Genomic DNA, 16196 nt, shown 5'->3' on the forward strand with positions numbered 1-16196 from the left:
CTTTTAACAAAACAGCAGATAGACATTTAATATCTCAATGTCTCTTGTTGGAACAGGGAAAAGCAGAAAGAAGGAGAAATGCCAGGATGCTGACCTTTACCCTCTAGTGGAGACAGAACTATGTCCTTGTGATGAATTTATATCCCAACCTTATGGAAACTGGTCAGATTGCATTCTTCCAGAAGGCAGAAGGGAGCCTCAGCGAGGACTGCGGGTACAAGGAGACAGGAAAGAATGTGGAGAAGGCATGCGCTTTCGAGCAGTAGCCTGCTCTGATAAAAATGGAAGACCTGTTGACCCCTCCTTCTGCAGCAGCTCTGGTAAGGAGATGGATGAAGAGTAACAGATGAGAACACTCACACACAGTTTGGGAGGTTTTTCTCAGGTCTAGAATTAATAGCTCTGCTGTATAATAATTGTTTTAGTTCTCCTTTGTCAATAACACATTGTCTCTCATAAAATATGGACAGATGAAATGCATACATCTGCATCTCAATGATTATCTGGAATGTGATGGTGCTGGATCCCTGACTCACTTCATTCTCTACTTCACCTTTGTTTATTAGCCGCCTGTTTACTGGTGGTCAACACTGCTGCTCCACTTCACTGAGAAAGCTAACGCCAAGTACAAACAAATATGCTCCGTGCTGTTTTTTGGTGCTCTGACCATATACATAGAAGGCATCAGAACTTGAGTGTCTTCAAATGTAGTTGAGAAAAAAATCAATGAAAAAGTTGATTTTAAAAGTTTCACTATATAAAGTAGAAGTATACCTAAGTTAATAGAATAAAACTATAGGAAAAAGACAGAGACAATCTCAGAGAATTCTGTGAGATGCTAATCCAGGAAAATACTGTTTTTGAACCTTAATTGGGAAAATTTGAAAGATCTGAGTGTATGGAAAAAGGAGTGGAGGTTAAATACAGCTGGTGTGAAAGTTGGTGAAACAGGCTGAAAGCAATCATTACAATGAAGCTTCTGAATTTCCTGCTCTGTTTTTCTTTTTTTTACTAGTTTTTTTAAAAAGAATAAACAAGTCTAGAAATAAATGGGTAGATGTTGGTCTTAGTCATCAAGGTTTTGTGTACTAAAAAATGTTCTCAGTAATACCAGAAACTCAAATTCAATTATAGTGTACAAACTAAGTAAATGATAGATCTTCTTTATTGCCAGCATACTAGCTATCTTTATTTAAGATATGCCCATATCATTATACAATGAGATTTAATGACTTTTAAATTAATACTCTCATTGCTTTATATAGGCTTCCTAGATTAGTCTACATTAATTTCTTAAGTGATTTGACTTTCAGAAACATTAAATACATCACAAGAAAGTAATGGACCCATTTTAGGGTGACTCATCTTTCTTTTCAGCTTGTATGTGCGCATTGGTTTATTCATTCATTTGAAAAAAACGTTTTTATTGACCATCTGCTATGTACCTGGACATCTATGACTTGAGTGTACAGTTAAGGGGAAGTCAGAAACTTGTGGAGTTTACTGTCTGGTGGGGGATATAAATAAACAAATACATAAAAAGAATTTCAAGTTTTGATTAGCTCTGAGGATGCTGAATAGAAAATTTTTTGATAGACTTTAGGGAAGCCTTCACTGAAGTGACATAAATCTAAGATGTGAAGGCTAAGAAGGAGACAGATGCACAAAGCACATAACAAGGTTGTTTTAGTTAGTGGGGTGTCCAGAAGATAAAAGCTAGGAAAGATGTTTTAGACATAAAAGAAAACCCTGTGGTTTGAGCGTAGAGAGTGAGGAGAGAGCTGTGTGAAGTGAAGTTGAAGAAGTATGTGGAATCTTGTGAGACAAGCCAAGGAATATGGGTATAATTTAACTTCAGTCATCAGCTTGGAAGTAGAGTGGATAATGTTATCCAATTTAGAGATTTTAAAGATCACTTTTGACTACTGTCTACAGACTGACTTAAAAGGGGTAAGGAAGCTGCCGGGAAACTCCTGTAGTTAATCAAGGAGAGACATGATGGTAGGTCAGACTAGGGTGGTGGCAATAAAGAAATACAGAAGTAATTTTAAGATGTAATTTAGAGATAGAATTGGCAAGATTATTCCAAACACAAGGCATCTTTTCTATATATTATCTATCATTCATCCCTAATTTTGCATGAATTTATGGAGAGTTTTTTAATTTAGAAAATAATCATTTCAGATTAGAAATGAAAACATCTTGAAACAAGAGGAGACATTTGTAATTCAACCAATTTGCAATGCCATAGCAAAAGCTATTAGGGAATCTAAGAGACTTTCACCAAATGAAAATCGTGCTTTAATCAAAGTTTACTGTAGCCTTATAACTTTTATGATACTTGTGTTAATCTACTTTCACAGTATATATTTTCAAAAACAGATTTTTTTTTAAATAGCAAGTGAAAATACTTCATTGTGTCACCTCTAGGGATATGACATATACTTGTCTATCAAAGGAAAAAAATCTTTTAATGGTTACTAATAAAGACGTAGTTTTAAAAAGTATATATATATACACATATACATACACACACACACACACACACACACATATATATCTCCATGAATTGGAGTAGGACACTGTGGCTCATGCCTATAATCCCAGCACTTTGGGAGGCATAGGCAGGAGGATTGCTTGAGCCTAAGAGTTTGAGACAAGCCTGGTCAACATAGGGAGGCCTTGCCTCTAGAAAAAATAAAAAATTAGACAGGCCTGGTGGCATGCATCTGTGGTTCCAACTATTTGGGAGACTAAGGTGGCAAGATCACTTGAGTTTGTGGAAGGTCAAGGCTTCAGTGAGCCATGATTGTGCCACTGCAGTCCAGCCTGTGTGAAAGAAAGAGACCCTGCCTCTAACTATACTTATATATGTATATGAATTAGCTCACTATTAAGAATTACATCATAGGTTAGGTGCAGTGGCTCACACCTGTAATTGCAGCACTTTGAGAGGCCAAGGCAGGTGGATCACTTGAGGCCAGGAGTTCAAGACCAGCCTGGCCAACATGGCAAAACCCCATCTCTACTAAAAATACAAAAATTAGCCAGATGTGGTGGCACATGCCTGTAATCCCAGCTACATGGGAGGCTGAGGTGGGAGAATCACTTGAACCCTGGAGGTGGAGGTTGTAATGAGCCGAGATTGTGCCACTGCACTCTAGCCTGGGAAACAGAGAGAGACCCTGTATCAAAAAAAAAAAAAAAAAAAAAAAAAAAAGCATTTTTATCATGGGCAAACTGAGGCACAGGGTAATGACCTGAATCTGGATCTCCCAATAGGAATGGTAAGTGCTTCCCCCTTTTAAATCTTTACTTGGACTTTGTCTTCCATTTGCATTGTAGACATGAGCAGGATTCCCCACGATGACATCAGGGAGACTTCTTCATGAGGATAATTATTCCTCATCAAGCATAATATGTTCCATATGGCCCCTATTGGATACACGTAACTGTGGGAACACAACTGCATAAATTTTGAGTTATCCATACTAATGGATTCCATGGATAACTCAAACCATAGATAATCACAGCCGACTCTGCTTGGCTTTGGGAATATCACGGTGAGGAGAAATATTAAATTGCAATTTATTTTTTAAAAAACTTTAAAATGGGGTTTGTCTCTATGTTCTGTCAACCCCTATTGGCTCTTAATGAGTTCCATCACTGCCTGATGCAAAAGTGCATGGTGTCGTCTCCATCTGTATGACAGCAGGTCCAGTGATGGGACTACCTAAATTGGGCAACAAAATATCCCATGACAAAATTAAGATTCTTGAAGTGAGCCACTTCCAACCATGTTTCTTATGTCAGTGGTTCCCCCCCCCCCCCCCGCCAAAGAAGAGGACAAAAAAGTACTTCAGCAAGCCAATACACTGAATTTTATCTCTCCCTGGCCCTGCCTTCATCTCTCCCTTCATTTGGATCTCTGCTGAATATCCCGTCATATCAAGTCTTTCCGATTCCTCTAATAATTGATCCACCTCATCACTTCCTGTTTCCTTTGCCAGTCTTTATGTTTTTTCATAGCACTTAATCACCAACTGACATATTATATATTTACTTTTTAGAAATGAGTGCTTATTATCTCTCCCTCCAGTATATTGCAAAGTTCCAGAAGAGTGGAAACATTTTTAAATGTCTTTTATTTGTTTTCAACTGCTGTATCCACAGCACCTACGTGTCAGAAATTTCATAGACCTTCAAAACATATTTTTGAAAACATGACTGAATCATCGGGTTCTGGTAATTTTGTCTCCAAAGTATGTCTCGTCTTTTCCTTTCCTTTCGCTATCCTCTGCACATATTGATGTTATGCTATTCTGTCTTGACTTATCCACCTGCTATCTGTCATGCCAGCAGCCATCAGCCATCACACTGACACGAAAATGTGTCCAAGCCATCGGCCTGCTTGCAGTCCTTCCTGGTCTCTTCTTTATGTAGCAGCTCCTCAACTGGACCCTCAAGGACTTCCATGAGGATGTACTTCACCTGGCATGCCCTTTTTTTCCTCCTCTCATGGGACTCTTCATTCTCTGGGTTAAGATCAGCTGCTACCCATTGCAGGAAATATTTCCCCTTCTTCCACTCTTGTGTTTCTTTTTAGGACTAAATTTAACTTTTAAAAATCCATGTAGATCTCTATTTTTCTTACTAATTTGAGAGTTCATTGAAATTTATGACTGAATCATGTTCACTTCTCCATCCCCCATACGTATCCCAGGCTCTGGCCTCACGCAGGGTCTCAGTATCTGTTGGCTGAATGAATGGAAAGGCTGGTTTAGACAAGAGTAAACACACATATGCCCATATACAAGTTCTGAAGTGCGTGTGCAGTGTATGCGCATGTTTTAACAGCCGTTTGGGTAGAACAGCTGTGTATAACAAAAGCAGATCCATAGAGAAACCACTTGTGTAACACACAAAGAGCACAGAAAACCGTGTTCTATTTTGCCCTCGATGTATAGTTTGGGAATAGAGGTAATGAAATTGCATTGCTACTAGTGGATAAGCAATGTTTTTGAAACAATGGAAGAAAGCAGAAGGAACGATTTTTCAAGTGATCCAATGACAAAAATGTGAATAAGCTTTCATTCATCAAATTATGAAATGAAAGTGTAATCTGTTTTCTATCTGATTCCAGATAAATTATAATTGATTTGATAGGCAATTAATGATTTTCATTAACATATCATCCAGATGTAATTTAGCATTTGCAATTTAACAATTATAATTTCATTAATTTACTGTAATATATAAGTAGGTATAGATAGAAGACAAAGCAAAATAATAATCATCATAAAGAATCTCTTTTTGGATTTAAGGAATAAATATTTACATGCTTGCAATCACTGGAAAAGTGAATTTAATATTAATGCATTTAGAAAGTTTAGATTTTCTGTGTATGTGTTGAATTTTGCACATTGAAATATTTCTCTTACAAGTCTATATGAACAAGTTTATTTTGGCTGAGCTGGGAGAACATGCTTGGGACTGAAAATTATATCTTTATTAATCAAGGTGATTAAGATAGCTTTTTTTCTGATTCCAGGTCTAGGTTCAAAATTAACTATTTTATTTTGTTTTATTTTATTTTATTTTTATTTTTATTTTATTTTATTTTAGACAAAGTTTCTTCTGTAGCCCAAGCTAGATTACAGTAGCATGATTATAGCTCACTGTAACTTCAGAGTCCTGGGCTCAAGTGATCCTCCTGCCCCAGCCTCCTGAGCATCTAGGACTACTGGCTAATTTTCTGTTTATTTATTTATTTATTTTTATGTAGAGGTGAGATCTCCCTATGTTGCCCACCAAGGCCTCTGAAACTGCTGGAATTACAGGCATGAGCCACTGCAACTGGCCTAAGGAGCATTTTATATATGAAGTGTCCTGGCAAAGATTTGTGGATATCAAAGACAGGACACACATATTAATCTAATATGAACAGTCTTCGTAAGTCCAGTTCATGGAAGGGACTGAATAATTATATTATACTCTCTCTCCCAGAAATAAATAGAAACTTTCTAGTCATCTGAAATTCTTGCCAAATAACTCATTGCTTAGATCATTTACACCTTTATGTTTATTTACTAAGACATTGAAAGGCTCTTCAATTCACCACTTGGGGAAGAATAATAGTGTTTGGGCCAAGGACGTTTGCATTGACAAGATAAAGAATATGTTTCTATGTTTTAATGTTGTGATTTTGCCTCTGTTTTAACATGACCACAGATATAAACTTCATATAATATTGCTGCATTAGAGCTGTTTCTCTCTTCTGTCCATTTTTCTCTAGCCCCATTGCTCTGCCTTAGTTCAGGCTGCCTTACATTTCTTGTAGATTCATTGCAGTGGTGACCCATCCACTGTCCTCACTCAGTCCTTCTTCCTGCCAGCCTTTCTCCCTTTACAAGGAGAAGGATCTTTCCTAAAGGCAAATCTGATTATCACTCCCATAGATTTTAAACCCTCAAATGGCAACCCATTGTCCAGACCTCTTAGAATGGGATACACGCCCTTCATGATTTTACCCTCCTTTTTTTTTTAAATCAGTATGCAAGATTTACATATTTTCTGCATACAATTGATAATTTGAAACATTCATATAATCATATCAGGTTAAGTAGAATATTCATCACCTTAAATATCTTTTCTTTATGCTAGAAACATTCAAATTCCTCTTCTAGATATTTTGAAATGTACAATAGCTTAATGTTAACTAGAGTTACTCTACTGATCTATTGAAAACCAGATCTTATTTTTTCCTAAGTATATATGTGGACCAGTTAATCAACCTCTCTTCATCCCTCCTATTTTTTCCAGCCTCTGTTAATCACCAATCTACTCTCTATTTTTATGACATCTCCTTTTATAGCTCCCACATATAAGTGAGGACATGTGATATTTGTCCTTCTATGCTTGGCTAATTTCACTCAACATAATGACCTCCAGTTCAATCAATGTTGCTGCAAATGACAGGACTTCATTCTGTGTAATGGCTGAATAATATTCCATTGTGTATATATTTCACTTTTTTTTTTTTAAGGTGGAGTCTAGCTCTGTTACCCAGGCTGGAGTGCAGTAGTGCAATCTGGGCTCACTGCAACCACTGTCTCCTGGGTTCAAGTGATTCTCATGCCTCAGCCTTCCGAGTAGCTGGGAGTAGAAGCACCTGCCACCACACCCAGCTAATTTTTGTATTTTTACTAGAGATGGGGTTTCACCATGTTGCCCAGGCTGGTCTTGAACTGCTGACCTCAGGTGATCCACCTGTGTTGGCCTCCCAAAGTGCTGGGATTATAGGCATGAACCACCGTGCCCAGCTACACCACATTTTTGACACAGGATTTTTCTTGGCCCCTTTGCCAGCTTTGCTGCAGGAGGCACACCATCTACTCAGCCTGCCAGGCTGTGCCTGCCTTGTAGTCTGGTGCTTATCCCGCAGCCACTGCAACTGAGCTCTCAGCCCCACTTTTGGTAGGTCCTGAGTTCTTGTCCTATACATCAAAGAAGAATGAGGATACACTGACAATCAAAGAGTGAAAAGGACAGAGAATAATGTTACTGAGTGATGAAATAGGTCTCTGCAGAGATGGGATGCAAAGGTGCCCCCCACCTGAAGTCAGGTCATCTCTCCTTCAGTGTGACTGGGTCCAGGGCTTTTATGTGCTCAGAATGGGGAGTGTGTACTGATTGGTTTGAGTATGCAAAAAGAGGCTAAAACAAAGGCACCACTCAAAGGTAGGCACAAAAGTGTAGAAAACCAATTAGGAAAAGGTAGGTATATGTAAAATAGGTGAAGGGTGGGGATCAATCAGACAAAAGCACAGCAAATAGGCAGAGAGGTTCTCAATCTGGTCCAAGGATTTACCCAGGACTGTCTTCAGCTTGAAGGTCAGATTTCACCAGGGACCTGTCCCAGTCTGCTTAGGATTTGTCTGCCTCCTGTCATTATCATTTGCTTTATACATTCATCCACTGATGAACACTTAGGTTGATTCCATATTTTGGCTATTGAAAATAGTGGGAGTATAGACACCCCTTTGCTATATTGACTTTATGTCTCTTGGATGTATACTTAGTACCGGAATTGCTGGATAATATGGTAGTTCTATTTTTAGTGTTTTAAGGGACCTCCATACTGTTATTCATAATGATTATACTAATTTACATTCCCACTAACAGTGTACGAGAGTTCCCCTTTCTCCATATCCTCAGCAGCATCTGTTATTCCCTCTTTGATAAAAAGCCATTTTTACTGGAGTGAGATGATATCTACTGTGGTTTTGATTTTAACCTTGTTTAATCCCTGAAGCCTCATCTTTCATCCACCCCACTCTGAACTCCAGCAGTCCTGGGTTCTAGAATATCTCAATATACACAATTTATTGGCAGGGTTCTTTTGCCTTCTGTACCTATCTACCTTCCTCCGGCTGTGACTTTAATTTAATTTAATTTGCAACTTAATTCTCTAGTTGACTCCTAATAACCTTTCTGAACTTGTATTAGAAATGTCACTCTTTTTGAAAAGCCACAGGCAGTCTTGCCCGGCAGCCCTTTCCCCACTCCCCAGACCCTAGAACCCACTAGGAGCAGAGCTTGCCTGCTCAATGTTTGTTAGCAGGATAGATGTTCTCAGTCCTATACTTCTCCTATTTTACCTATCTTACTGCTAATCCATGCTGCCACAGAGGGCGGTGTGTCCCCTGAGAGAGGGACCATGAACACTTCATCACTCTATCATCACAAACAGCTGGCGAAGTGTCAGCACATCACACATGCTTAATAATGGCTCACAAAACACAGATTGTAAATTATGCTTATGAATAACTAATTTTAATTTACATATGTGAATTTGTTCCCTATGACTACTTTATCAAAACTACAAACTTAGTGGCATAAAACAATGCAGTTATTCTCTGATAGTTCTGAAGGTAAGTAAGAAGTTCAAAATCTGTTTCGCTAGGTCAAAATCAAGGTGTAGTCAGGGCCATGCTCACTCCAAAGGCTTTGGAAGAAAGCTTTTACTGGCCTTTTCCCGTTTCTAGAGTTGCATTCCTTACATTCCTTGGCTCATGGCCTCTTCCTCTGTCTTTAAATCCGGTGGCATAGCATCTGGCTTCAATATCACATTGGGTTCTTCTTCTGCAGCAAACCTTTTGATGCCTTCTTTTAAAAACACTTAAACTACCTGACCTATGAGGACAATTTAGGATAACCTTTCGATGTAGGGAAAAACACCCTGACTATGTTTTTTCTCTGCCCACAGACCACCACAACACCAATCATCAACACAGAAAAATACTTCTGTGACCAAATCTATGGGAGTTTTTCCCCCACACATCCAGCAGCAGATACCAGTTGGTTGCCCTCCAATTCAATTCTAATACTGTCTATCTGGAGATAATATCAGATCTCACAGGTTGGCAGCTCAGACCCCAAAACTGCCTCCCATACCTCCAGGCACCAGTTGCAGCTCTGGGCCTCTGAAAATTCTGACCAACTGCCTTCAGGTTGGGGTCCCATGACTCCCTCTTTGAGTTTGATTAATTTGCTGGAGTAGTTCACAGAACTAAGGGAAATACTTAACATTTACTCGCTTATTCTAAAGGATACAGAGGAAGAGACAAGAGGAGCATGGGAGTAGGGACAGAACTTCCATGCGCTCCCTAGGCACACCACCCTCCAGGAATTTCCATGTGTTCAGCTATCTGGAAGCTCCCTGAACGCGGTCCTCTTGAGTTTTTATGGAAGTTTCATGAAGTCAGCATTCCTTCCACAGGATATAGGGCAGGACCCTCTCTGGGGAGGGTCTTAACACCCACAATCAGAAATGTTGGAGAAGATTAGAGTCCTGCCTTGGGGCAGGTGAAAGGGAGGATAGGAGAAGTTGGAGAGATTCTGTTTCCTGCCTAACACACCCAACATTGTGACAAAAGATTGTATCAAGGACTATGGGAGTTATAAGCCAGGAACCCTGGATGAACACCAATATAAATTGTAACACCACACTTATCATCTCAATATCACATGTGCAAAATCTCTTTTACCTTATTAGGCAGCATTTGCACATTCCAAGGAATAAAACCTGGAAATCTTTGGGGATGTTTTTCAGCCTACCAGAATATGTTAAGAAGGCTATCATGTTTTTGAAACTAAACTCTTGAAATGTACAAATGATAAATAATTTGAAACTTTGCTCAAGGGTGTGAAGCATTCGCATAGTGTTACTTTCTTGTTTTCCTCGTGCGTAATATCTACACAGGGGACTTTATGTGAATTATATTGAATTGAATTATAATCTAGAAAACTATTAGACAAAATACTGTCAGTAAAAATGTTACAATGAAGAAAGTAAATATGGGATTTGAGTATTTCTTTGAACAACCTTATATAGAATTAGTATTTCCTTTTACTTTTGTTTTGTTTCTTTTTTACAGGGTATTGGGCATCCCCTTGTCTGTCTCCAGGTCACATATTTACTTTACCTTGCTTATTTAGTATGTTGTATTTTCTAATTCTAACCTATTTAGCAGTTGCTGGAGACAAGGGCTTACTGATGAGATCTCATTTGAAGAGAAAATTCAGCTACTGAAAATGTTTGAGGAGCTCATGTTGTCCAAGAAGTCACCTGGAAGGATCCATTGGGAATAGTGGTTCATTTGCTCATGGATTCATTTATATTTTTAACAAATATCAATGGAACATCTAGTTTTCATCAGGCACTTTCCTATATATCAGTTTATAAAGATTAACAAGTCATACTCTGTAAACATATTCATAGTCTAATAAAAAACTGTGTTAGGGGCTTGCAAATTTAGGAATATCTCCTCCCTCTGAGGCAGACCATACTTTAATTTTTTTTTTTTAATTACACTGAAACAAAAATTTCAGGATCTCAGCCAGTCAAATGGTTTAATATACTCTATATATCTAAATCCAGAATTATGCCCAAGTATGGAATCAAAATTTCTTTACTGGTGATTGAAAATGGAAAATGAGAGAAGACATGTCTAGGGCCTTATAGCCTGATCTGTATGAATTTGATAGGAAAACCTTTCTAGAGAAGGCATTGTGCGTTTTGACCCTTCTCAGGGAATAAATTATGAACCCATGATGAAATCCATGTACAACTTTCTTTGTACCTATTTGGAATAAAATGGAATATATTTTACCCTAAATAAGAAAGTAAACAGAACTTCTAAACAAATGATTTTTAATTAATAAATTAATATTTATTACTCATTTTTTCTTCATAAAAAAAAAGTAGGTATCTTATAAAGGGCTGCAAAGTAACTCTTTCTCTACCTTGATTAAAGAAAAAATAGTTCAATCTTCCTGAGATCGGGGAAAAACCAAGAATGTCTATTCTCAACTTCTATTCAGCACCATGCTGGAGGTTTTAGCCATGGCAATTAGGCAATAAAAGTAAATAAAAGGTATCTATATTGAAAATCCAGGAGTTAAACTACATCTATTGGCAGATAAGATAAACTTATAAATAGAAAATACTAAGAACCACCCTCAGAAAGAAGCTATTAGAGCTAAAGAATTTAGCAGGTTTGCAGAGTATAAGATCAATGGTCACAAAGGTCCATTGATCTCATACTCTGTTAGGTCTATACACTAACAATGAACAACCATAAAATGAAATTAAGAAAATAATTTCATTTATAATAGCATCAAACAGGCTAAAAGACTTAAGAATTTATTTAACTAAAGAAATTTATTATAGTCTGAAACCTTCATGTATTATACTCTATAAAACATTGTTGGGGAAGATTAAAGAAGACCTAAATAAATGGAAAGATGTGCTATGTTAATGGATGATAATTGTTAATATTGTTAATAGTTGTTATCTTAAAATACCAATGGTCCTCAAATTAATCTACTATTTAGTTCAGATTATATCAAAAGCTTAGGTAGCTTTTTTGAATAAATTGGCAAACTGATCCTGAAATTCATACAGAAATGCGAGAGACCAAGAATAGTCAAACAGTCTTGAAAAGGAGGAACAAAGATGAAAGAGATACACTCTCTGATTTCAAAACTTACTACAAAGTTGCAGTTATCAAGACACTGTGGTACTGGCATAAGGAGAAACATATAGATTAATGAAACAGAATTGACATTTCATAAATAAACCCTTACATTTATGCTCAATTGATTTGATTTTCCACAAGGGTACTAAGACTATTCAATGAAGAAAGAATAATCTCTTTAACAAATGGTGCTGGAACAACTGAATATCTATATGCCAATGAATGTAGCTTAACTCTTTCCTTATACCATAACAAAAATTAACAAAATGAATCATAGACCTAAATGTAATAGCTAAAACTATAAAACTATTATAAGAAAACATAAAAATATATCTTCTAGATTTGGACTAGGGAGTCTTTTAGGTACTACACCACCCAAAACACTAGAAACAAAAGAAAAAATTAATCGTAGTTCATCAAAATTAAAAATGTATGTGCTGTAAAAGATACCATTAAGAATATATAAATAAAGGGCCAGCATGATCCTTATACCAAAGCCAGAAAAGGACACTCTGAGAAAAGAAAATTATAGGCCAGTAGCTCTGATAAATGTAGATGCAATAATCCTCAACAAAATTTTAGCAAACCAAATTCAATAGCACATTAAAAGGATCATATACAATGATCAAGTGAGATGTATCCCTGGGATGCAAAGGTGCTTCAAAATGCAAAAGTCAACAAATGTAATACATCACATTAACAGAATGAAGGGCGCAAATCATGTGATCATCTCAATAGATAAAGAAAAAAATTTGATAAAATTCAACATCCTTCATAATAAAAACTCTCAATAAATTGCATAGTTGACTCTCCATATTGAAAGGTTCTGCATTAGTGGACTTAACCCACCACAGATAAAAAATATTTTAAAAAATAACCATGCAGCAATAAAAATTGTGCAAATAAAAACCATATTCTATAACTGTTTACCTAGCATTTACATTATAGTAAATATTAAAAGTAATCTAGAGATGATTTATTTATTTTTATTTTTTATTTTTCCTTTGAGATGGCATCTCACTGTATTGCTGGGGCTGGAGTGCAATGGCGCAGTCTCCGCTCACTCCAGCCTCTGCCTCGCAGGTTCAAATGATTCTCCTGCCTCAGCCACCTGAGTAGCTGGGATTATAGGCACACACCATCATGTCCGGTTAATTTTTGTATTTTTAGTAGAGGTGGAGTTTCACCATGTTGGCCAGGCATGAGCCACCGTACCCAGCCCATAAATTTAGAGATGATTTAAAACATATGGAAGGATATATGTAGGTTGTATGCAAATGCTATAGAATTTATACCAAGTACTTGAGCACCCACAGATTTTGGTATACACAAGGATGCTGGAACCAATCCCCTGTAGAATCCCCTGTAGATTCTGAGGGATGACTGTATATATAAAAAAAATGTATGTCAAGACAATAAAGGCAATATATCACAAGCCCACAGCTAACATGGTACTCAATGGTAAAAAGTTGAAAGCTTTTTCTCTACAATCAGGAGCCAGATAAGAATGCTTATTCTTGCCACTTCTACTTAACATAGTACTAGAAATCCTAGCCAGAGCAATGATGCAAGAAAATAAGTTAAAGACATCAAAAACAGAAAGAAAGAGAAAGAAAGATTGACCCTGTTTGCAGATGGCTTGATCTTATATATAGTATACCCTAAATACTCCACCAAAGAACTGATAGAACTAATAAATGAATTCAGTAAATTTTCAGGAAACAAAATCAACATACAAAAATCAGTGGTGTTTTTATATACTAAAAACAAACTGTCCAATAAAGAGATTAACAATGCAATCCCATTTACAATAGCATTTTAAGAATAAAATTACTTAGGAATAAAACTAAGGAAGTGAAAGAGCTGTAAGCTGAAAACTATAAAACATCAGTGAAACAACTTGAAATGACATAATAAGTGGAAAGATATCCTGTTTGTTCCTAGATCAAAATAATATTGTTAAAATGTTTATACTATTCAAAATGATCTACAGACTCAATGCAACCCTTATCAAAATCCCAATGGCAATGTTCACAAAAATAGAAAAAATAATCCTGCAATTCATATGGAACCACAAAAGACCTTGAATAGGTAAAATAATCTTGAACAAGAAGAAAAAAAGCTGGAGGCACCACACTTCCTGAGTTAAAATTATATTACAAAGCTATAGTCATCATTAGCAGTATGGTACAGGCATAAAAAGGGACACATAAATCAATGGAATAGAATATAAAGCCCAGAAATAAATATATGCTGTAGTTATCTTTGACAAAGGTAACAAAATACACAATGGGAAAAAGAGAGTCCCTTTGATAGATGATATTGGGTAAACTGGATATCATGAAATTGAATCATTATCTTACATCATACACAAAATAAACTCAAAATAGCTTAAAGATTTGCATGTAAGATCTGAAACAATAAAACTACTCAAAGAAGACATGAGGGACAGGTCCATGATATTGGTCTTGACAATGATATTTTGGATATGACCCCAAAAATACCAGCAACAAAAGCAAAAATAAACAAGTGACCACATGAACTAAAAATTTCTGCACGACAAATGAAACCACCAACAAAATGAAGAGGCATCCCATGGAATAGGAAAAAATATTTGGATACCATTCAGTAAGGGGTTAATATCCAAAATATATTAAAAAACTACTACAATTCAATAGTGAAAAACAAATAGCCCAATTTTAAAAAGGGCAAAGGATCTTAGCAGACATTTTTTTCAAGGAAGACATACAAACAGCCAACAAGGAGATGAAAGGTTGCTGAACATCACTTGTATCAGAGAAATGCAAATCTCAACCACAATATCACCTTAAATAGTCAAAAAGTAACAAATGTTGGTGAGATGTAAAGAAAATAGAACGTTTCTTTATACAAGGCTGGTGGGAATGTAAATTGGCTTAGCCATTATGGAAAACAGTATGGAGGTTCCTTAACAAATTAAAGACAGAACTAATATATGATTCAGCAGTCCAACTTCATGGTATAATTCCCCCTTCCAAATCAAATCAAATCAAATCACTATCTCCAAGAGATGTCTGCACTCCCGTGTTCATTGTAGTGCGATTCACAACAGCCAAGATAAGAAAACAACTTACATGTCTATTGACAGATGAATGGATACAATAAATAAATTATGGTGTGTGGGGTATGTGCTTGTGTGTCTGTGTGTGTGTATGTGTGTGTGTGTGTATAATGAAATATTCAGTATAAAAAAAAAAAAAGCCCTGCCATTTGTGGCAATATAGATGAACCTTGATATTAGGCTAAGTGAATTAAGCCAGACACAGAAAGATAAATACTACATGATCTCACTTATATGTATAATCTAAAAAAGTCAAATGTATAGAAACAGAGAGTAGATTGGTGGTTACCAGGAATTGGATATTAGGGGAATGCTGATCAAAGGGTACAAACTTGCAGTAATGAGATGAATAAGTTCTGTAAAACTAATGTACTTGAATGTACATCATGGCAATCATAGTTAATAATAGTATACACTTGAAATTCTCTATGAGAGAAAATCGTAAGGATTCTTACCACACACAAAAACAGGGAACTATGTGAGGTGAAGTATATGTTATTTTGCTTGTTGGAAATCATTTTGTAGTATATGTGAATATATCAAAACATAATGTTGTATACTTATATACAATTTTTATTTGTCAATTATATCAGAATAAAACTGAAAAAATAATGTATAAAGACAACATACAGGATGGGAGAATTATTTGCACATCATATATCTGATAAGAAACTTGTATGCAGAATATATAAAGAATTCTTACAAGACAAAAAATAAAAGGTATTTGTCCTTTTATTCTTTATATATGACCCAAGGATTTAAGTAGGTATTTCTTCAAAGACAGTACAAAAATGACCAGCAAACACATGAAAAGTTGCTCAACATCATGTCATTAAGGAACTACAAACCAAAGCCCAATGAGATACTAATTCATACTAGAATGACTGTAATCAAAAAGACAAAAACAGGTGTTGGTGAGGATATGAAGAATTTGGAATTCTCACACATTGCTCGTGAGAATACAAAATGATTCAGCTGCTTTGAACAATCATCAATTCCCCACTAAGATAAACATAGAATTACCATATGACCCCACAGAGATGAACAATATATCC

At 36.3% G+C, this 16196-nt stretch overlaps 1 protein-coding gene across 1 annotated transcript in view; it reads left to right on the forward strand.

The window, feature by feature from the left end:
* The window catches only part of THSD7B (thrombospondin type 1 domain containing 7B), a 909295-nt gene that overhangs the window by 632559 nt on the left and 260540 nt on the right, over positions 1-16196 (forward strand). Inside the window, exon 14 of the mRNA XM_007964862.3 lies at positions 57-320. Within this exon, the coding sequence (XP_007963053.3) occupies positions 57-320 (264 nt within the window). The remainder of the gene's footprint in view (positions 1-56; positions 321-16196) is intronic.

Source organism: Chlorocebus sabaeus, chromosome 10 (assembly GCF_047675955.1).
Source record: "Chlorocebus sabaeus isolate Y175 chromosome 10, mChlSab1.0.hap1, whole genome shotgun sequence".
In the NCBI taxonomy this organism is placed as follows: Eukaryota; Metazoa; Chordata; class Mammalia; order Primates; family Cercopithecidae; genus Chlorocebus; species Chlorocebus sabaeus.